At 40.2% G+C, this 24151-nt stretch overlaps 1 protein-coding gene and 1 long non-coding RNA gene across 2 annotated transcripts; one reads left to right on the forward strand and one right to left on the reverse strand.

Moving 5' to 3' along the window:
• The first annotated feature begins 803 nt into the window (after positions 1-803).
• On the forward strand, positions 804-10810 carry LOC148731376 (uncharacterized). Its single transcript, XM_088761209.1, is given in 3 exon segments — positions 804-7002; positions 7504-7972; positions 8459-10810. Coding segments are annotated over 3 exon segments (7944 nt in total). The 5' UTR covers positions 804-1045; the 3' UTR covers positions 9977-10810.
• A 10398-nt stretch (positions 10811-21208) lies between these two features.
• LOC148731377 (uncharacterized) lies at positions 21209-23492 on the reverse strand. Its single transcript, XR_016002099.1, has 3 exons — positions 22915-23492; positions 22011-22051; positions 21209-21307 (listed from the first exon to the last, which is right to left on the reverse strand). It is a non-coding gene; the product is annotated as an uncharacterized LOC148731377 (long non-coding RNA).
• Positions 23493-24151: the final 659 nt, after the last annotated feature.

Consider the following 24151-nt stretch of genomic DNA (forward strand, 5'->3'; position numbering starts at 1 on the left):
ATCGCGCTCATATACGTCTCATAACCGCAGTTCACACATATGTTTCATATGTTTGCTGTTGTTTGATTTATCATCTACGGGTTTATGTCGAATTAATTTGATGGCCTGCTCCCAGTTGGCTTGTTAGCTCAATTGGTAGAGCGCTGCACTAGTATCGCAGAGGTCAGTGGTTCGAATCCCGAACAGGCCTGAAATTTTTTTCAGGTCTGATTTTCACTATTGCTCAAATAGTGCTTTACTGCGAAGGATCGCGCTCATATAAGACCTTATTAAGTAAGATTATCATAACTAATTACCTCAGACGCAAAAAAGATAAACTGAAAAGAGGGGAAAAAATTCGTATAGCTTAAAAATTATTGACTTTGACCATCAGTTCTCAGACTTAGACAGTATTCCAGATGCTTTAAACTTTTTCTTTATTATAGGAGAATTAATTACCTGACGAGGGATTCGTGCGATATCAGTTTTTGCAGGAAAGTTAACGCGGAATTGACGAGTTAGGTGATCTATTTTCCTTAAGTCGCATATTTGAACAAAAATTAGTAAAATCAGAGTTAACTTCGTTTGCTTCTTCGGATGAGAAAAAAAAGTAAAGGCTGATAGTTTCTAAAGAATCTGTTTGGGGCTGCGTCGGTGGGGGTAACGAAATAATTTGAATATATCAACAAAGTTGAAATGGTAAATTGGCCACCGTTACGATTATAAAATCTGACGTTTCGAGCGTTAGCCCTTCGCTCCAACGAAGAGCTAACGCTCGAAACGTCAGCTTTTATAATCGTAACGGTGGCCAATTTACTATTTCAACTTTGTTGATATATTCAAATTATATTGAGAAAAAAAAATGATGTGAAGTTGTTAAAAAGTAGCCTTGATTCTTTGCTGCTCAATTTTCCTTCATATCCTTAGTCCTAGCGTTAATTTAGGCCCACCCTGTGAATAAAGGAAATAAACTTCCTTGTCTCTGACCCACCCCTTTCCTAAAAAAACATGTCTAAGCCCGTATCGCTAGATCTTGACACATATACCATTTGCAAAGACAACCCCGATGCCTATTAACAAAACTTTGGTTTTGCGCAGGTTCAAACAAGAGATGGCCGCTGCATTTGAATACAAGGAAGAGCAGCTAAATTACTTCAGGATTTGTTACGTTGTCACTGATATTATAACAGAGGGTCTGCGAACAATCTTTAAACAAGAATGGGACAGTCGCCACAAGACAAGACTAGGAGAATGGAAAGATCAACCTAAAAATGGAATGGACTTTTGGAATGGGGAGTCCCCTAAGAAGAGAAGCAAAAACGTTCTGCTGTTATCAACCATGAAGAATGGCGATAGAGCTGAATGGGATTGTACCATGCTGTTTTACGCTATTCTTTTTTCAGATTGTATCCACGGTCTCAACTCAGTGGTTCGATCAAACATACATGATCTAAGAAATATCCGGAATGAAATCGCACACGACGAAGCAGGCCAACTCTCTGACCGAGATTTCAATATTGTTATATCCCGGGTGAAAACTGCATTCGTCGCCCTCGGTCTTCCCACATTAAAAATCAATGAGGTCCAAAATCAAACAACCTTCCCCACAGAGGAGTTAAGTGAAGTTTTAAAGGAGGTTAACGACCTGAGACAAAAACTTAAAGAGAAGCAAAAGGAACTTCAAGTAAAAGAAGAACAGATGCTTGCCTTGCAAGAACAGTTACACGAAGATGTCTCTCCATTTTGCATTCTCCCTCCTAAACCAACACACGACATCGCTGCTCGAGAATTTGAAGTTGATGAAATTATGCGAAACCTGCAAACATTAAAACGCACCGATGATGGGATGAGCATACTGTATTTGTCAGGAAATCCAGGAAGTGGCAAATCTCAGCTGGCCCGTTTAGCAGCCAAGCGATTCTACGACGAAGTCAAAGAAACACCTTCCGCAGCTTCATTTGTCATGACACTGAATGCTGAAAGCCCAGAAACAATTTTGAATTCGTATGTCCTTTTTGCTCAACATTGCAAATGTCCCGGATATGAAATAACAAACACTTACGGCTCGAATGATTTGAACACAGACGAGAAGATTTCATATCTCAAGTCCCTAATAAGTGCAAAAATTAAGCATTACACTTCATGGCTGGTGGTAGTTGATAATGGGAACTCTATTTCAAGCGGTCTTTTGCCTGATGCAGGAAACGAGGTGTGGGCAAGGGGCCAGATGCTAATAACAACGCAGGGCACTGCGTCTATGCCGTTAACAAGCTCTTCCATACAAAACCTTTCCGTCAGCGCAGGAATGCAACCTAACGACGCATGCTCTTTGCTGGGCATTCTTTCTGATATCCCAATTAATGACATAGAGAAAGAAGTTGCTAAGGTATTAGATTACCAGCCACTTGCCCTAGCGGCTGCAGCCACGTATGTGCGACAAGTTCGTCAGTGTAAGGTATCCTCGAAGTTTGGCTGGAGCGACTACCTGAAGAAATTGGAAGAGGGGAAACGAAGTGCTACTGAAATCAGACTTGCTGAGAGCAATCCAAGCTATCCAAACTCCATGACCAAAGTAATAACACTCGCTGTCGAAAAGGCGATGGCGGACGATATAATTTTCCATCACATCTTCAATTTTCTCTCTGTGTGTGCATTACAGCCGATCCTTCAAGAAGCTGTTATCGAGTACATCAGAGCAGTAGATGAAGATTTTGAAGATGAAGATATGATGAGAATGAGAATGAATCAATGTTCATTATTGCTGATTGAAGAAAAAGAAGAACAGGTAGAAGAAGAGAAAGAAGAAGAGGAAGCAGAAGAAAAAGTGAGTGGTGTCTATATTCGAGCTCATGGTATTGTTCACGATGTTATTAAATCTGCGACGAAAGATTGGACAAAGGATGAAGTTTACGAAGTGGTATATGGGGCTGTAATGTCATTCTCAAAATTCTCAAAATTAGCTTCTATTGATGTGGGAACAAAATTAGCTCCCCATTTAAAGATGTTAAGCTTGAAACTTGAACATGTGGTAATTAGAAGAGAAAAGCCAGAATTCTCCGAAAGAGCACTTAAGTCTTTGAGCTCTTACCTTGGTGGTCTTTGCACCCTCGGTGACATGTGCAATAAACACAGTGAGTTTGGAGCAGCGATAGTCTTTTATAAATTGCAGTTAAAAATGATTGAATCAAGTCACGAAGGAGAGGACCTGAAAAAAGCAGCATGTTACAGCAACTTGGGTATTGTACATAAGGAGCTGGGCAAAACAGACCAAGCAAAAGACTACCATAATCATGCACTGGAGATTGAGCTGAAGAAGCTGGGACCTGATCATGTTGATGTTGCAGCCTCTTACAACAATCTGGGTATTTTACACAGTGACCTCGGCGAAACAGATCAAGCAAAAGACTGCTATAAGCGTGCACTGGAGATTCGTCTGAAGAAGCTAGGACCTGATCATGTTAAAGTTGCAGCCTCTTACAACAATCTGGGTAGTTTACACAACACGCTGGGCGAAACAGATCAAGCAAAAGACTACTATAAGCGTGCACTGGAGATTCTTTTGAAGAAGCTAGGACCTGATCATGTTGATGTTGCAACGTCTTACAACAATCTGGGTAATTTACACCGTAACCTGGGCGAAACAGATCAAGCAAAAGACTGCTATAATCAATCACTGGAGATTCGTCTGAAGAGGCTTGGACCTGATCATGTTCAAGTTGCAACCTCTTACAACAATGTTGGTAGTTTACACAGTGACCTGGGCGAAACAGATCAAGCAAAAGACTACTATAAGCGTGCACTGGAGATTCGTCTGAAGAAGCTTGGACCTGATCATGTTAAAGTTGCAACCTCTTACAACAATCTGGGTAGTTTACACAGTGACCTGGGCGAAACAGGTCAAGCAAAAGACTACTGTAAGCGTGCACTGGAGATTCAACTGAAGAAGCTAGGACATAATCATGTTGATGTTGCAACCTCTTACAGCAATCTGGGTAATTTACACCGTAACCTGGGCGAAACAGATCAAGCAAAAGACTGCTATAATCAATCACTGGAGATTCGTCTGAAGAGGCTTGGACCTGATCATGTTCAAGTTGCAACCTCTTACAACAATGTTGGTAGTTTACACAGTGACCTGGGCGAAACAGATCAAGCAAAAGACTACTATAAGCGTGCACTGGAGATTCGTCTGAAGAAGCTTGGACCTGATCATGTTAAAGTTGCAACCTCTTACAACAATCTGGGTAGTTTACACAGTGACCTGGGCGAAACAGATCAAGCAAAAGACTACTATAAGCGTGCACTGGAGATTCGTCTGAAGAAGCTTGGACCTGATCATGTGGATGTTGCAACCTCTTACAACAATCTGGGTAGTTTACACAGTGACTTGGGCGAAACAGATCAAGCAAAAGACTACTATAAGCGTGCACTGGAGATTCGTCTGAAGAAGCTTGGACCTGATCATGTTAAAGTTGCAACCTCTTACAACAATCTGGGTAGTTTACACAGTGACCTGGGCGAAACAGATCAAGCAAAGGACTACTATAAGCGTGCACTGGAGATTCGTCTGAAGAAGCTTGGACCTGATCATGTGGAGGTTGCAACCTCTTACAACAATCTGGGTAGTTTACACAGTGACTTGGGCGAAACAGATCAAGCAAAAGACTACTATAAGCGTGCACTGGAGATTCGTCTGAAGAAGCTTGGACCTGATCATGTTAAAGTTGCAACCTCTTACAACAGTCTGGGTAGTTTACACAGTGACTTGGGCGAAACAGATCAAGCAAAAGACTACTGTAAGCGTGCACTGGAGATTCGTCTGAAGAAGCTAGGACCTAATCATGTTGATGTTGCAGCCTCTTACAACAATCTGGGTATTTTACACAACACGCTGGGCGAAACAGATCAAGCAAAAGACTACTATAAGCGTGCACTGGAGATTCGTCTGAAGAAGCTAGGACCTGATCATGTTGATGTTGCAACCTCTTACAACAATCTGGGTAATTTACACAGTAACCTGGGCGAAACAGATCAAGCAAAAGACTACTATAATCAATCACTGGAGATTCGTCTGAAGAAGCTTGGACCTGATCATGTTAAAGTTGCAGCCTCTTACAACAATGTTGGTAGTTTACACAGTAACCTGGGCGAAACAGATCAAGCAAAAGACTACTATAAGCGTGCACTGGAGATTCTTTTGAAGAAGCTAGGACCTGATCATGTTGATGTTGCAACCTCTTACAACAATCTGGGTACTTTATACAGTGACCTGGGCGAAACAGATCCAGCAAAAGACTACTATAATCAATCACTGGAGATTCGTCTGAAGAAGCTTGGACTTGATCATGTTGATGTTGCAGCCTCTTACACTAATCTGGGTAATTTACACAGTAACCTGGGCGAAACAGATCAAGCAAAAGACTACTATAAGCGTGCACTGGAGATTCGTCTGAAGAAGCTTGGACCTGATCATGTTAAAGTTGCATCCTCTTACAACAATCTGGGTACTTTACACAGTGACCTGGGCGAAACAGATCAAGCAAAGGACTACTATAAGCTAGCACTGGAGATTCGTCTGAAGAAGCTAGGACCTGATCATGTTGATGTTGCAGCCTCTTACAAGAATCTGGGTAATTTGCACAGTGACCTGAGCGAAACAGATCAAGCAAAAGACTACTATAAGCGTGCACTGGAGATTCGTCTGAAGAAGCTTGGACCTGATCATGTTAAAGTTGCAACCTCTTACAACAATCTGGGTAGTTTACACAGTGACCTGGGCGAAACAGATCAAGCAAAAGACTACTGTAAGCGTGCACTGGAGATTCGTCTGAAGAAGCTAGGACCTAATCATGTTGATGTTGCAACCTCTTACAACAATCTGGGTATTTTACACAAAGCGCTGGGCGAAACAGATCAAGCAAAAGACTACTGTAAGCGTGCACTGGAGATTCGTCTGAAGAAGCTTGGACCTGATCATGTGGATGTTGCAACCTCTTACAACAGTCTGGGTAGTTTACACAGTGACTTGGGCGAAACAGATCAAGCAAAAGACTACTATAATCAATCACTGGAGATTCGTCTGAAGAAGCTTGGACATGATCATGTTGATGTTGCAGCCTCTTACAACAATCTGGGTAATTTACACAGTAACCTGGGCGAAACAGATCAAGCAAAAGACTACCATAAGCGTGCACTGGAGATTCATCTGAAGAAGCTTGGACCTGATGATGTTAAAGTTGCAGCCTCTTACAACAATCTGGGTAGTTTACACAGTGACCTGGGCGAAACAGATCAAGCAAAGGACTACTATAAGCTTGCACTGGAGATTCGTCTGAAGAAGCTAGGACCTGATCATGTTGATGTTGCAGCCTCTTACAAGAATCTGGGTAATTTGCACCGTGACTTGAGCGAAACAGATCAAGCAAAAGACTACTATAAGCGTGCACTGGAGATTCGTCTGAAGAAGCTTGGACCTGATCATGTTAAAGTTGCAACCTCTTACAACAATCTGGGTAGTTTACACAGTGACCTGGGCGAAACAGATCAAGCAAAAGACTACTATAAGCGTGCACTGGAGATTCGTCTGAAGAAGCTAGGACCTAATCATGTTGATGTTGCAACCTCTTACAACAATCTGGGTATTTTACACAAAGCGCTGGGCGAAACAGATCAAGCAAAAGACTACTATAAGCGTGCACTGGAGATTCGTCTGAAGAAGCTAGGAGCTAATCATGTTGATGTTGCAGACTCTTACAACAATCTGGGTATTTTACACAAAGCGGTGGGCGAAACAGATGAAGCAAAAGACTACTATAAGCGTGCACTGGAGATTCGTCTGAAGAAGCTTGGACCTGATCATGTTAAAGTTGCAGCCTCTTACAACAATCTGGGTAGTTTAAACAGCGACCTGGGCGAAACAGATCAAGCAAAGGACTACTATAAGCTTGCACTGGAGATTCGTCTGAAGAGGCTAGGACCTGATCATGTTGATGTTGCAGCCTCTTACAAGAATCTGGGTAATTTGCACAGTGACCTGAGCGAAACAGATCAAGCAAAAGACTACTATAAGCGTGCACTGGAGATTCGTCTGAAGAAGCTAGGACTTGATCATGTTGATGTTGCAACCTCTTACAACAATCTGGGTAATTTACACAGTAACCCGGGCGAAACAGATTAAGCAAAAGACTACTATAATCAATCACTGGAGATTCGTCTGAAGAAGCTTGGACCTGATCATGTTAAAGTTGCAACCTCTTACAACAATGTTGGTAGTTTACACAGTGACCTGGGCGAAACAGATCAAGCAAAAGACTACTATAAGCGTGCACTGGAGATTCGTCTGAAGAAGCTAGGACCTGATGATGTTGATGTTGCAACCTCTTACAACAATCTGGGTAATTTACTCAGTAACCCGGGCGAAACAGATTAAGGAAAAGACTACTATAATCAATCACTGGAGATTCGTCTGAAGAAGCTTGGACCTGATCATGTTAAAGTTGCAGCCTCTTACAACAATGTTGGTAGTTTACACAGTGACCTGGGCGAAACAGATCAAGCAAAAGACTACTATAACCGTGCACTGGAGATTCGTCTGAAGAAGGTAGGACCTAATCATGTTGATGTTGCAACCTCTTACAACAATCTGGGTATTTTACACAAAGCGCTGGGCGAAACAGATCAAGCAAAAGACTACTATAAACGTGCACTGGAGATTCGTCTGAAGAAGCTAGGAGCTAATCATGTTGATGTTGCAGCCTCTTACAACAATCTGGGTATTTTACACAAAGCGGTGGGCGAAACAGATCAAGCAAAAGACTACTATAAGCGTGCACTGGAGATTCGTCTGAAGAAGCTTGGACCTGATCATGTTAAAGTTGCAGCCTCTTACAACAATCTGGGTAGTTTACACAGCGACCTGGGCGAAACAGATCAAGCAAAGGACTACTATAAGCTTGCACTGGAGATTCGTCTGAAGAGGCTAGGACCTGATCATGTTGATGTTGCAGCCTCTTACAAGAATCTGGGTAATTTGCACAGTGACCTGAGCCAAACAGATCAAGCAAAAGACTACTATAAGCGTGCACTGGAGATTCGTCTGAAGAAGCTAGGACCTGATCATGTTGATGTTGCAACCTCTTACAACAATCTGGGTAATTTACTCAGTAACCCGGGCGAAACAGATTAAGCAAAAGACTAGTATAATCAATCACTGGAGATTCGTCTGAAGAAGCTTGGACCTGATCATGTTAAAGTTGCAACCTCTTACAACAATGTTGGTAGTTTACACAGTGACCTGGGCGAAACAGATCAAGCAAAAGACTACTATAAGCTTGCACTGGAGATTCTTTTGAAGAAGCTAGGACCTGATGATGTTGATGTTGCAACCTCTTACAACAATCTGGGTACTTTACACAGTGACCTGGGCGAAACAGATTAAGCAAAAGACTACTATAATCAATCACTGGAGATTCGTCTGAAGAAGCTTGGACCTGATCATGTTGATGTTGCAGCCTCTTACAACAATCTGGGTAATTTACACAGTAACCTGGGCGAAACAGACCAAGCAAAAGACTACTATAAGCGTGCACTGGAGATTCGTCTGAAGAAGCTTGGACCTGATCATGTTAAAGTTGCAGCCTCTTACAACAATCTGGGTAGTTTACACAGTGACCTGGGCGAAACAGATCAAGCAAAAGACTACTGTAAGCGTGCACTGGAGATTCGTCTGAAGAAGCTAGGACCTAATCATGTTGATGTTGCAACCTCTTACAACAATCTGGGTATTTTACACAAAGCGCTGGGCGAAACAGATCAAGCAAAAGACTACTATAAGCGTGCACTGGAGATTCGTCTGAAGAAGCTTGGACCTGATCATGTGGATGTTGCAACCTCTTACAACAGTCTGGGTAGTTTACACAGTGACGTGGGCGAAACAGATCAAGCAAAAGACTACTATAAGCGTACACTGGAGATTCGTCTTAAGAAGCTAGGACCTAATCATGTTGATGTTGCAGCCTCATACAACAATCTGGGTATGTTACACAGTGACCTGGGCAAAACAGATCAAGCAAAAGACTACTATAAGCGTGCACTGGAGATTCGTCTGAAGAAGCTAGGACCTGATCATGTTGATGTTGCAACCTCTTACAACAATCTGGGTAATTTACACAGTAACCCGGGCGAAACAGATTAAGCAAAAGACTACTATAATCAATCACTGGAGATTCGTTTGAAGAAGCTTGGACCTGATCATGTTAAAGTTGCAACCTCTTACAACAATGTTGGTAGTTTACACAGTGACCTGGGCGAAACAGATCAAGCAAAAGACTACTATAAGCGTGCACTGGAGATTCTTTTGAAGAAGCTAGGACCTGATCATGTTGATGTTGCAACCTCTTACAGCAATCTGGGTACTTTACACAGTGACCTGGGCGAAACAGATCAAGCAAAAGACTAGTATAATCAATCACTGGAGATTCGTCTGAAGAAGCTTGGACCTGATCATGTTGATGTTGCAGCCTCTTACAACAATCTGGGTAATTTACACAGTAACCTGGGCGAAACAGATCAAGCAAAAGACTACTATAAGCGTGCACTGGAGATTCTTTTGAAGAAGCTTGGACCTGATCATGTTAAAGTTGCAGCCTCTTACAACAATCTGGGTAGTTTACACAGTGACCTGGGCGAAACAGATCAAGCAAAGGACTACTATATGCTTGCACTGGAGATTCGTCTGAAGAAGCTAGGACCTGATCATGTTGATGTTGCAGCCTCTTACAAGAATCTGGGTAATTTGCACAGTGACCTGAGCGAACTCCAAGAGGCCAAGCATTGTCTTGATCGTGCTTTGGTAATTTTTATTTCGAGATACGGTCAAGATCATGTTAGGGTACGAGAGGTCAGGAGGAACCTCTCTCGGCTACAACAGAAAAGGAGGTGCGTCGTGAATGAAGGTTTAAGCTGCTTTGAAAAGAAGAAAAGATGGACTTGTAGATAGTGTTGAAACTGGGCTAATTTATAAACGGCGAAGGCCTTTAATTCTTTTTAGACGTTGCCGTCCCTTTGCTGGAGAAGTTTCGCCAGAATCTAGACCGTTTTGATATTTTCGTTATATTTGATATCATTTCAGCTTCTTGTATCCTGATCTGCAAACTCTGTGATCGGAGACAGGTTAAAGACGTTTCCTTGCTTGAAGTCCCCCTTTCCAGGACAAAATCGTTTATGAGTCGCCATATAGTGCTGCTTCTTCTGAATTATGACTTTTGATTGATTGGCTTGTGTACATATCACTCTCTTCTTATCAGCAACGTAAATTTATAAAGTAAAAGATAGCCTGGTGGTTCCGTTATGTTTTATATTCGATGGAGCTTAAACTAAAAACAGGCTCCTCCTGTAAGAAGGAGTATAATTGACAAGGTTTCCAAATGAATAGCTCAGGACTTAATAGCACTGTAGATCTCAGTCTGACAAGTTTCAAAGTATTGTAATAGATTAAGAGACTCCTTGTGATATTACCTTAGAATTTGAAATTTCGTTGAAAAGGAGACATAAACGCTTTATCTTTTATTTTCTCATACATTCTTAGATGAATGTCGCGCGTTAACTACAGAGTGTACGAGGAGCTTCGTTTAATCGGGATGATTAGGTCTAGTTATGGTTGATTTCGACTAGGTGCATCTCAGTTCACCGATCTTTAGAATAATGACGGACTATATATACATTAGCCTTTTGTGAGAGCTTACATAAGTTTATATATTTGTTTGCGGTCAAATGTGAGATCGTAAGAGATGATGTTTTTTTCAAATACACGGACATGTTTTTGCATCAAATAGATACTTGTGTGGTTATTATCTTTCGATTTTACTTTTGGAGCATGCAGTGGCCCCTCCCCACCCAGATTATTCAAGCATGATTTGTTTTAGCGTCACTCCTTTGGCAAGCTCGTTATCTTGTTTTTTATTATACTGGGTAAAACTCGAAGAGAGTGCCAAACTTTAGCAGCGGCTTCAGTTGTGTATCCCAGGCGCTTGTTTCATTTTTCTTCCCCCTCCCCCGGGCCAAAAACCTTTATGTACATCTTTGGTTTAGATCCGTTGGTGAGGTTGCCGTGTACGTCGTTCCCTCCGGTTTGATGACTCTGTTTAAGACGTGGTCAAGTCACATGGACTTTTGTTCGATCATAAAACAGTCAACTTATGTGTTTTCTAAAGCTATCGATTACAATGTTCTTCTTGACCTTTTTCATTTTCAATTGTGAACATTTGTGAAAAGAGGAAAACCTCACAGCTTTGAAAATGGCTTTTCGTCGTGCAAATTAAAATGGATAGAGCAAAGAAGCACAACACCCACAAAGAATAAAGCATGTTTTATCATGAATTTGCAACTCTACATCACACTTATAGGTCGTGGCAGTACAGACCCTGCAGCGTTCGGTCCATCCAAACCCAATGAGGGCCAATATGCCCTAGGACACTTTGAGCAAGTGAGGTTAATAATAAATGATTTATTAGAGGCCAGTCTGACCAAAATTTGCCGATTTTCGAGAACAAAAATACAGGGTGTTCAGGCGCATTGCAATTTGAAAAAAAATTGATCCTTTATTTAAGGAAAACCGAAGGTAAAAGTTTAAAACAAACATGGAGGAAAAGCCAGCAGAAAAAAACTCGTGGTGACTTACTGAACGGCGTATGCGTGCACGCGATTGCATAACAATACGTCGGAACACACGGCCTACGACCGTTTCCGCGAAAACGGTCCGTATGGCAAAATCCCAACCGAGTAAAAACTAATCACAGCGCTCGGATTTACCTCAAGACTACTTGGCCGTATGAAACTATCAAAGTGACCCTATGGGGGACCCATAGATATATTATGCAGAATACAATCGCTTATTCCATGCGGTCAAGTCTAAGGTTAAAAAGTAAACGTGATATTTAATTCTTATACCCCCTTAACAATGAGTAAGTTCTTAAGAGGGAATAGTCGGTAGTTCAGATTTTGGTAAATGTTTATCCCACCTACTTGTAGGGCACAAAATTAGCCGTCATCCCTACAACAATAGCTTCACCAATCATTGATAAGGTACATGCCATCGTGCCATGTGGCAATTTTCATGAAGCAGAATAAAAATTAACATTTGAATCAGTGTCTGAATGATTAATATATCGTGTTTCGATGAATTGTTGTGGAAACTTTGGTAAAAAGTAGAAAACATTTTTCAAAGCACTTTGAATGGATAATTAATGGCTAGTGTTTCGAGACAAGGGCTACCTGAATTTAAACTGATAAGAACGTCTTGGGCTGAGACTCGATGGCCCGAAAATCTAGGCAGGGTAAATCATAGATCACGAATTATGGATGAACCCAAGAGGAACATAAATTGTTTAAATGGAGGCTTGTTTTAAACAATAACAAGGCGACACCACAACATCGGGAGCTATATTCCCTACACTTTGCGAAAAGTCATGAGCTACTTAAACGTGCACCTGCTCTTTTATGCAGAGAAGGTGCAGCAGACGGGGCCTTCTGTGTTAATTGACCTTCTCTAAGAAGACTAGAATGTCTAACCCTTTGCAGATGTCATAGCAAAAGTAGCGCATGCTCCTGAGTTATATCAAGACCCTGAGTGTTAGTCTGCCCTGGGGCTTGAACCAGACCTCTAACCTTAGACCTCGGAGCTAAAGTCGCCCAGGAGCCATCAAACTCGCCAAATTGAGAAGCACTCTATTTTTTTCTTATTAGGTATGAACAGACTATCCTGCAATTGTCCTGCTCGTGATGTTGATAATTTACAGAGTCGCATACTAAGAAATGTTATGTTTACAACAATGAGTAGTGGAAATATGATAGTTTTGTTGTCTTTATTTGAAAATGATGTGGTGTTCCAAAGATTTTTGGACGATTGTAGTTTGCTGATGCATGAGGCTAAAAATCAAGGAGGTAACAATGTACTAGAAGGAACGAGAATGGCGATCATGAGGAATGATTTAAATTAACATATCTTCCAAGGCAAGTAATGTAGCGGCCGAGTTCTGATTTTGGACGCTTGCGGCCAATTTTTTTATTTTGGAAACTGGTGTATGACTTTTTTTTTTTTTTAATTTTGACGGTAGTGTCTGATTTTTGACAAAGAGGCCGATTTTTCGATTTTGGACAGCAAATGATCAGTTATCCAAACAAGTAAATTATCCTAGACTCCAGGCGCGCCTCCAGCTAGACCAGTGGTGGCCAAGAAGAAATGAGAAGAAAACTCACTTGTGATTTCAATAGTGAAGTTACAAGTGACATTGTTTCCTGATTGGTCCATTGCATGATACAGAATAACACGATTCCTTTATTGAACGATTGAGGAGGTTGGTGGATTTGCTGATCATGAGTTTTCCGTAGCAACCGGTTTCGTGCAGGTAACCGACGATAAAAATTTTTCTCGTTCAGCATAAGATGACATGGGGTTTTTTGGACATGTGACACCAAACGTTAGAGGAACAGGATCTGGAATGGAAAAGAGTTCGTTAGTTTCAAGTTAAAGAACAGACATAAATCAAGCTGACATATCACCTGATGTCAACTCTAACCTGACCTTCGTACAGAGTTTTACTATTTTTCACAATAGAAATGACGCATGGAACACTCATCGATTTCCCAATCTTTAAGCTCGCAAATAATTTATTTTTATCAGCACTTGCACAAAATATCTCCTTGGCTCGGTATCAAAATGTCAGAACCTATTATCAGTCGGGTCGAATACTGGCTTGGTTAACGGGAACATACAAAAGGCTTTCAAATCTTTCCCGAAAGAATTTTCAACTGGGAAATAACAGTTTCCCATAAAATAATGAACAATTAAAACTTATGATCACACAAACACAATAACATACGCGAAAACGTTTATCGGAGGCAAAAAGCTCAATATAGTATAAAGGTGGGAGGTTATGGGTAAACAAGTTGTGTACACAAAACTTATTGAAAAGGACTGCTGGACGCAAAAATAAAAACTGCGGACGTAACACAAAGTTCGTACTGATATGGAAACCAGATGAGAACTTAAGTTCCAAAAAACATGGTTAGGTAGTTATTTAAAGCCCTCTCTATTCAATTATCTCTTAGAGGGAATTTTCTCTGTAATAATAATGGTATATGGTAAAATATGGACTGGACTGGACTGTTTTTTAAACGGTTTTTTGGACAATTTTTTTTACCGATTTTTTGGACCATTTTATAAGGGGGCGCCACACCTTTAGTACTCAGGGAGGAGTGGGTGCAGTCGAAAAGTACTGAGGGAGGGGTTAGGAAGAGTTTTGTAACTCAGGGAGAGGTGGTAGGTGGTTGTAATTGTAAACACTACTGGTTAATGGAGTTTTTACTCGATCGTACAGGTTATTTTAATGGGTTTTTCGACTGCCTTAAATCAAAATGTTTGCGCTGGGCCGCGGTGTTTCTTTAATTTTTAGTAATGCGAAAATGGCACGTATACACTGGACGTAAATTTTTATTGAAAATATCGCGTTTACGATCTTCCACTGTAGAGTTACTAGTCAGGCGTAGGTTATGCGTGTGCCTTTCGAGTCGACTTGTGCACCATCAGTTTTCCTTTGGGTATACAGTGTGTAATTACCAGACTTATCTATCTTCTTTTTGTCATTGAAGTTATCAGACGAGATCACGAAATTCCCGGTCCTTGGCCCTTGACTAGAATTCACAAGCACTATCGTAATTTTTACATTTGTACGTTTACTATATGAAACCATTTTTGGTACAATCGAGTGTCTCGAGTGCATTTAGCGGGTTTTGATTGTTTTTAAACAGGCGCGCGGAAGAAAATTTAGTGGTGAACAATAAAGACAATTAGATTGTTTTTGTCTCGGAACTGGCATAGGGTAAAATATGGACTGGACTGGACTATTTTTTGGACGACTTTTTGGACGATTTTTTGGACTATTTTGGACGAGTTTTTGGACGTTTTTTTGGACTATTTTTTGGACTATTTTTTGGACAATTTTATAAGGGAGGAGGCACACCTTTAATACTTAGGAAGGGGTGGGTGCAGTCGACAAGTACTGAGGGAGGGGTGGGGGAGGAGTGTTATTACTTAGGGAGGAGGGGTAAGTGGTTGTAATTATAAACACTACTGGTTAATGGAGCTTTAACTCGATCGTAATAATTATTGATTGTTTTTAAACTGGCGCGCGGAAGAGAATTTAGTGGTGAACAATAAAGAAAATAGTGTTTATGTCTCGGAACTATCGGTCTGATAGTTGCACCTTGGAAATCTGATGTTCCTAAAACTAGCATATTTGCCCGAGAAGCTTCCCTTCTCGGGCAAATATTTCTTTTAAGAACATCAAATTTCCGCGGGGCATCTGACAGCTGATAGTTCCTCGACAGAAAAACTATTGTTTAACTAGGTATTTCGGTGTTGTGCGAAATTCTGTGATCTCGTCTGATAAGATCACTGACAAAAGAAAGATAGATAAATTCACTAATAACATTCTGTATACACAAAGGAAAACGTGAAGCAACTCATAGTGCACACACAAGTCGACTCAAAAGGCACACGGATAACTCAACAGTGAAGGATCGTAAACGGAGTATTTTAAATATAAATTAAAGTCCAGTGTTTACGTGGCAGTTTCGCTTTCGCATGACGGAAATTCCGATATCTCGTCTGATAAAATCAATGACAGAAGGAAGAGAGATAAATCTGGTAATTACACACTGTATACAAGCTTTTCGAGGTGTGCGTTTTCGAGGTGTGCGGTCTGCGGTCTGCGGTCTGCGGTTTCGAGGTCTGAGAGAAGATTGCTTTGTACGATTGTACCAAAAATGACTTCATATAGTAAACGCACAAACATTAAAATTGCGATAGCGCTTGTGAATTCTATATTTATGGCTAAAGTCAAGGGCCAAGGAACGGAAATTCTGTGATTTCGTCCGATAAAATTGATGACAAAAGATAGTGGATAAATCTGGTAATTACACAAAGGAAAACTGACGGTGCGCAAGTTGGCAAAAGGCACACGCATAACCTATGCCAGATAACTCAACAGTGGAGGATCGATAGTAAAAGCGATATTTTCAATAAGAATTGAAGTCCAGTGTTTACGTGGGATTTTCGCTTTCGCATGGCTAAAAATTTAAAGAAACGCCGCGACAAAGCGCAAAATGTTGATGTAGGAGAAGTCAGTCGAAAAACCGATTAAAATAATTATTACGATCGAGTTAAAGCTCCATTAACCAGTAGTGTTTACAATTACAAGAACCTACCACCCCTCCTTGAGTAATGACAGTCCTCCCCCACCCCTCCCTCAGTACTTGTCGACTGCACCCATCCCTTCCCGAGTACTAAAGGTGTGCCCCTTCCCTTATAAAATGGTCCAAAAAATGGTCCAAGAAATGGTCCAAAAAATAGTCCAAAAAATCGTCCAAAAAATAGTCCAGTCCAGTCGATATTTTACCCTATGGCGGTCACTATTGTGTCGCCGTACCCGCGACCACAATGTCACAAAAATAATAAAGATTTTGTCACTCTTATTTAGCAAACGACGAAGGGAGACGTGATTATTTAGATAACGCTGAACATGCTGCAGTAACGACACCTTTTTTCGTTTCTTGTTCGTGCCCGAAAAGCAAAGGTGTACAATATTGTAAGTGCATAAATTGAAAGAAGATCAAAGCGGTCTACAAAAAACACTATAACAACTAAGACAGTTTTATCGCCGGAAACGAGGAACTGGACGAGAAGTCGCTTGATGTTAGAAGAGTTTAAAAAAACAGTAATTATTAAAAATAATAAGAGATATTTTGGAAAAAATCACTTAATAAGGTTTTTGCGACATCATGTCGCTGTTATCACATGATTACTGCAATGGGCAGTTTGCAGTCAGCTGTCGCTGCCATGGAGGTTAAATGAGTGAGTTATATACAGACCTATGGCTGATGCAAGGAGAAATTTCTGATACGGATGCAGACTGCTTGAGTGTTAAGTGAAGACTACGGGCGCTGGGGTTTCAACTGGAAACGTTCAGTTCATTTGATTCTTTCGTTTTCTAAGAGGATAAAGTTTGTGAAAGATTTGATGCCAGTGCATCTTAGATATTACATAATGAGCCTCTTGCCATGTTGATGAAAGTGAATGGATAGAAAAGTAGCGACGGATTACTTGCTTCTAACTTAATGTTTGATGTTCTGCACCTGACCTTTCACAAATGTTGGATGCATTCCAGTAATTTTGAATCGGAGCACTTTCAGATCGAGTGTTGAGAAACCAAATCAAGGAATTTAAAACAGCAAATCAGAAGAAAGGAAAGTTCCCAAGAGCCAATGAGAACTAAAAGTGAAATTACTTTCGAGATTCGATTGAAATTGCTCTAAAGGAGAAATACAATGATCTTATCCTTGATTTTTTCACCGTTACTGAGCTCCTGGACAAAACTACCTCTGTCTCAGTTGAAACTTCCATCACCTCGATAGCGCGAAACTTAAAGGTATCCAATGTATCTTTCAGGTTAGTTCACCTCCTGAAAAGCAGCCCCCGCTTCTTTACATGGGACATTTCAGACAACGGAATTCTCCATGAAACACAGTAAAACGGTTACATGCCCCATTTGTAAGGTTAACCCTTGAAGTATGTGATCATTTCCATGTTAAACATCTTAACACTAAGAAGGATCTAAACAGTCACTGAATCTTTTTAATTTTTTTTGTTTTGTTTTAACTTCAAGGCATTTACAAGCGATTTGAAAGAAATTCTATATTCTAATCATTATTTCAATATGTACCTTAGAGAAAGCCCGATTTTGATCCACTTTTTCCGTCACACAACGGTGCAAAAGCAGTGTTGCGTGACAGAGAAAAAGCGTGACAAGAGGAATACGATTGCGCTCCCTGCTGGCAAAAAAGCTGCTCAATACCGTTTTAAATATTTTATATACAATAAAGGATTAATAAAGTATAACAAATACGTTGATATCATGTTTCGAAATAAAGAATCAACATAACTGGAAATAAATTGAGCCCGTTAATAAACCCTTCAACCTCAGTCACTAACATCTAATTTCCCCTTACAATATCACTTCTAAATCAAACGCTTCAGTTATGAGTAAAAAGACAATGATCTCAACTGAATGAAGCTCTGGATTGTAAAAAAAAAATTCTTCGCGTCAGTACCATGACTAATGTAAAGCACACAGTATGGGGAACATGCCTACCGATGTTCAGGGAGCGTAGAGGGCTAAAGGAAGTCTTCCTTGGGTCTCTCAAGATTTTCTACAATCTAAACTTGTGAATAAGTGGGATGTTTAATAGTGTTTTCCACTGTTGATATAAAACCTTGTTGACGCAGTTCTCAAAATTTGGCTGAATCGAAGATAGCTAAAACTAAGTTTAGCTAAAGAAGGGCAAACTGTTGGTTTCACAACCGGCCGACTGTTATTCAGGTACAAGCTACAAAAAAAATGAGTTTGGTTACGATATCTTTCTACTAGCAAACATGGCGATCAAACATGGCGGTAAACACACGATCAAACATGGCGGTACACACACACACAGACACACACACAGACGCACACGCACACACACACGCACACACACACACACACACACACACACACACACACACAAAAACCACAATTGCATCGATCTTTCTAACACTAAATACCTCATTTTCGTTCACCCCAAAAAAATTAAACTTCAAAAGATCGTTTTTGATAAATCAATGATAAATCAATGACAGTTTGTTTCACAATTTGTGGCAGGTGTAACCTGGGGGAGGAGAGGGGGGGGGAGAAAATGCCTTGAAGGGAGGTAGTCTGGTACTCTCTCCCTTTTTTTCCCCTTCCTTTCCCATCCCGTATCATATCTACCTCACGGAGTAATCTGTAATCTTCGTGACTTTCGATGGTCTAGCATTTAAATACTCAGGCATTAAAGGGATACTCTCCACCAAATTTTAACATTTAATTAAAATGTAGATCTTTTGCCAAAACAACTACTGGAAGAGGAAAAAGTTCCCTAAAACCTTTCATTCGATTGAAATCCTGGTGCAAAAGCGCGAGATTCACTCAATTCAAAGACCGGAAGTTGAAATGGCTCCTAGTTAAACATAGCCTGCGAACAGGCTCCCCGTTTAATCAGACGTGGGGACACAGAAACCTTCCCCTTCCTTCCCCTGCTTCGCGACCTCCAAGCCGGGAGCCTGTTCGCAGGCTCAGTTAAACACGTAATCAATGACGTAATAGGAGAACTGAAAAACATACGAGCGATCGTAATGGAGTCCAACTCTAGAGATTCGAGTTTTCCTTTTCGGATTCATCGTCGGTGATCGAGAGTGCAGACGCTCAAGGAACTGAACCATATATGTGTTTGAGCCTTAAGACAGTGAGGCTAGTTCTGACTCCTCGAATGAACCAGATTAAGCCGATCCATTCGAGCGATTACGAAACAGACTGGTAAGCGATTTGTCGGAGTAACAATTTTCGCCTTTTGGCGAAATCTCTTCGTTTGTCACTTCACAAAGTGAAGTGATCGTTAGATTTGAGAAATGCAGCAGTGTTTGGCCTTAAAAATGTAGGACCTCAACTTGATTAGACCGGCATTTGTTTTTAACACAATAAAGCTATTCTTTCACATTCGCTGCACGTGTTATGTAAATCTTAAACTTGCGTAATTCCTCATTCTTTTACTTCTTCTTCAACTTCACCTTCTTTCTCTTGATCCGAGTGTTCCTCCTCACTCTGAACGGGCGTCTGACAACCTGCAAGTTATTTTAGCGTGCGCTTTGGTTACTTTCATCGGGACGGCCAAACTACTGTCACAACAGATTTGTATTTTTATGTATTTTCAAGAGACTAAGTTTGCCTCTAGCGGCACGACTGCTCCGAAATTGCACAGAGACATCTTTCCCTATTTTGGGAGTTTGGGTGCTGACATCTTGAGCTTGGGGTGAGAATTCTACCGATGCAAAACCTATATGTTCGGTAACTCTCTTTGGAAAGGGAGAGCTGTTCATTTTCCATGTGTGCATCGAGGATCTGGAACACGCACCGGGTAAATGAGTTGGGTTATAAGTTTGAAAGAGCTTTTTGCTGCATTTTTCATTCAATGAATACAGGTTCATATTTGATATTATATATGCAAGGCTAAAAAGATTAAGAAAAGTTATTAAAATGCTAAAAACCAAACGTTTTCGGCTGTTTGTCATCATCAGGGTTGAAAGTGCTGACCGTCTATACATACATATATATCTTTTTATTGGCTTAACCATTATGGTATATCAGCCAATATACCATAATCTACAAATATGGCAAGCGTACCTGTCAGATTAAAATTAAAAGGGAGCTAAAAATTGAATAAAATTTAATTTAATTTAACGTTTTTTATAGAACAATTATTCCACTCGCGCTTGTTGGATATCTATCATCTTATATCCAACGCGCGCTCGTGGAATAATTGTTAAATATCCTATAAATATAATGAAAGCTTGAACTGTTAAAATATATACGTCATCGATCTCATTTACAAAACTCACCAAGCACTAAAATTCGTTGTTAATACACGATCTTACTAAAAAACTATTTTTGAAACGCTCGGTCTTACATTTGGAAATCGCAAAACGCCTTTTGCGCCTGAGACTATAACACGACGGCCCTGATGATTGAAGCATTATATGTAAGCGATGGGCCGGGTCATTAGCAATCGAGAGGAAGATCTATGGTTTTTCTTTCTCTTTTTACAAATAAACTATCTGTCTATCTATCTATCTCAACCTTATTCGAATGTCCTCCTCTAGAATGTTCTGATTAAAGGCCTTTTTGCAGAACGGCATGGTAACAATCATGAAGTAAAAAAACCAAAAAAGTACTAACTGAGCCTTTCACCGGAAGGAAAATTTTTCACCGAACAATTTAGTATTCAGTTTACCTAGAGTTTACATGTACTAGTTGATATTTTACTTTCTTCAGTTTTCTTTCTTTCTACAGTTTACATGTACTAGTTGATATTTTACTCTCTTCAGTTTTCTTTCTTTCTACAGTTTACATGTACCAGTTGACGTTTTACTTTTTCTTTTACATGTAATTTATTGCTTGCTCATGAACTGATCAATTAGATTAAACAGAAACTAACTACGTTTTCTAATACAACTACATGACTTGTATATTCTGTATAAAAAATGGAAATGAAATGCATAAAGAGGACCTATTGAATCATGTTCATTACTGTTTCAAACCTTTCTCTTTGACCTTCTTTCTCTTTTCAGCAATGAAGATGATTAACAAAAGAACAAGGGCTTCAACAACGATACCAATAAAAGGCCACAAAGGGCCCAATGGATCTGTTAAAACAAAACAAAAAAGCAAACAATAAAACAACATGATAACATTGACGGGTCAAACCATTTGTTGAACAAAACCTACATGAGGCTGAGTGACTCTTTAGGATTGTGATACCTCTAGTATAACTTGCAATCACATATTATGTTGTTGTAAGAAATGCCATCATTCAATTATATTTTGAATCAAATGAAAGCAACTGGGATTTCAAGAATCGTAATGCTCATGTTAAAATAACCAAAAAAGTATTAAATAAATATAGATACTGATAATTATAGTGATATTGATAATGCTCAAGATGATGACAATGATAATAATGGTAAATAATAAATAATGGTAACATGACCAAGTAGATTCCAATTGGGTCTGTAATCGTACCAGTGATTAACAAAATCAGACAAACATGCAGAGCAGGAGTCTGATTTGTCAATCACAGCTGAAAAGTAAAGCTGTAAGTACAAACGTGGTTGTTGCTATGGTTACTGCAATTAATTTTGTCATTGGTGGATATCTAAGCTGAGTGGACCTAGTATGATTAGCTGCTTTAGCTGTCTGATTACAGCCAACTGTCTGATTACACTGTCGGATTACAAACCCTGTAAAGGAATAATAAGTGAAAAATAAAGCAACAAAAAGCACTGATCCCATTTGAGGGAATTGCAATGGCTATGATCACACTAATAATAATGATAAAAACAACATTACCTGTTTGCTACTACATGTAAATGCAGCTGACAGTGATAATTCTGAAGAAAAAAAAATTGTACATGTAAACCAGGACATAATCCTCTGATCCCTAACAGTGACTTAAAGTGCACCTGACCCCTAAATTTTTTTTTCACTTAAAAAAAATGTTCCTGCTTTGGTGAGTTTTTCGTCGAAAAAATTGTTGGATTTGGTTAAATCCTAACTTTTTTATGCCCTGTTGAAGTCAAGATATGAATGGACCACGACCGCGTAAATGGGCATCTGGGCAGAGTAGACTTGTGACGTCACTTCGAGAAGACGCTCAAGGAATTCTCAGCCAGTGGTTGACCTGCGAAAGCCTTTCTAGCACTAGATTCATTCTGCGGCATATTTGCGACCAATATCGATCTAACCTTCCAAACATAACCTGTGAACTGTGAAAAATGGCGCGAAATACAGATTGTTGGGTTCTCAAAGTGACGTCACATTAGTCGCCAGACTCTTGATCCTTGAAATGCTGTCGTGAGTCAAAATGGCGGTGATTTTAATGCGATTTTTCATACTTCACCGGGGCACAAAAATTTAAGGATTTGACCAAATCCAAAAATGTTTTTGGAAGGGATACTCACCAAAGCATAAAGATTTTTTTAACACGAAAAAGAAATTTAGGAGTTAGGTGCACTTTAAGCATCTACATATAGAATGTAATTTTCCCCTTACAAGACCACCCTGAATCAAACATCAAGGTAATGAGAATTAAGGAAATGATCACCAACTAAAGATTTTCTTGATTTTTCGACAAATTCTCTTCGTCAGTAGAAAACGAAATATCTACAGAAGAGAATGAAGAATCTAGATGTTGTCAGTCAGTTGCTTAAAGTGTTAAGCAAATAAAATGATCAAAACACACGTAGAGCCTCACCTCCGACGCCCAGAATGAATCGCTGGCATTTGTCTTCTACATTTTGGGAGCAGTTCGAAGGAAGACAACAATAATAATATCCATGATCAGTATAATCCACTCCAGACACGATCAGAATCGATGGGCCAAATGTGTCTTGATGAATCTTGTAGTGTCCACCTGATCCATCTGACAGGAAACACAGCCAAGGTAAAGTGAGACAAATTCATTTCCTCTAGAACAGATAATTTCTTAGTCTCCCTCGCAGCCGTTTTTTTCGGATGTCACGCAACGCTCTCCCAAAAGAACGGCTGCTGACAACCGAACTACATTCCTTTCTCCGAATTGGCCAATCACAGCTCGGGTTCCATTTTCAGGAACCTTTTCGCATCAGACTCACCTTTTGAGACTCGTCCAATCAGATATCGTTTTCTATCGCGATCCTCGTGTGGAAAACACAAGACAAATGGCGGTGCTTGAAGCAGCTTTTCGCAAAGCGTCGTCAAAGTTCCAAATTCTCGAGCTTAAAGCTCACCAGAAGCTTGCAATTAAAAGAGTTTTAGTCGAGAAAGAGGATGTTTTTGCTAAGTTGCCCACAGGATCCGGGAAATCGTTAATAATTATATCAAGGACTCCCGCTCGTGTTTGAACATGTTACCGATGAAAGTGGTCATATTATTGTTATTGTCGTTGCGTTGTACCAATGTGCGGAAACACTCGATAATTCGGGCCGATTCCTGTACCGGTGATAAGAAGCCAGGAACATAACTAATCGGGTTCGCTCCAGCTAGCAGCGGACTGGCAAATGAAGAAGTACAAGTAGTGTAGGAGACGTTGGCCGACCAAAAATATATACTCTATCTTTACCAGGGCACAACGATGAACATGTGAAACATTTCGAGCTCTCATCGACAAATTTCGCCAGTGTTTCTCCCAACATCCACATTTTCGCGTGAAACCTTACGTCATACAGATTTTCTGGTATGTGATTGGTCAGTTCAATAGACCGCGACCAAACCGCAAGGACAATGAGAAAGGAATGTAGTTCGGTTGTTAGCAGCCGTACTTTTGGGGGAGCGTTGCGTGACATCCAAAAAAAACGGCTGCGAGGGAGACTAATAATTTTTCTGACTGTTTCTGTTTTATCACAAAAAATAAATAAAGATAATAAATAACTTATACTGGCAGATGATGACGAACCCACAAAGATTGCGTTGAATTGTTTTAATAGGAGCCCTTGATGAAATGAGCATCTTTA

This window comes from Stylophora pistillata, chromosome 5 (assembly GCF_964205215.1).
Source record: "Stylophora pistillata chromosome 5, jaStyPist1.2, whole genome shotgun sequence".
Taxonomy (NCBI): domain Eukaryota; kingdom Metazoa; phylum Cnidaria; class Anthozoa; order Scleractinia; family Pocilloporidae; genus Stylophora; species Stylophora pistillata.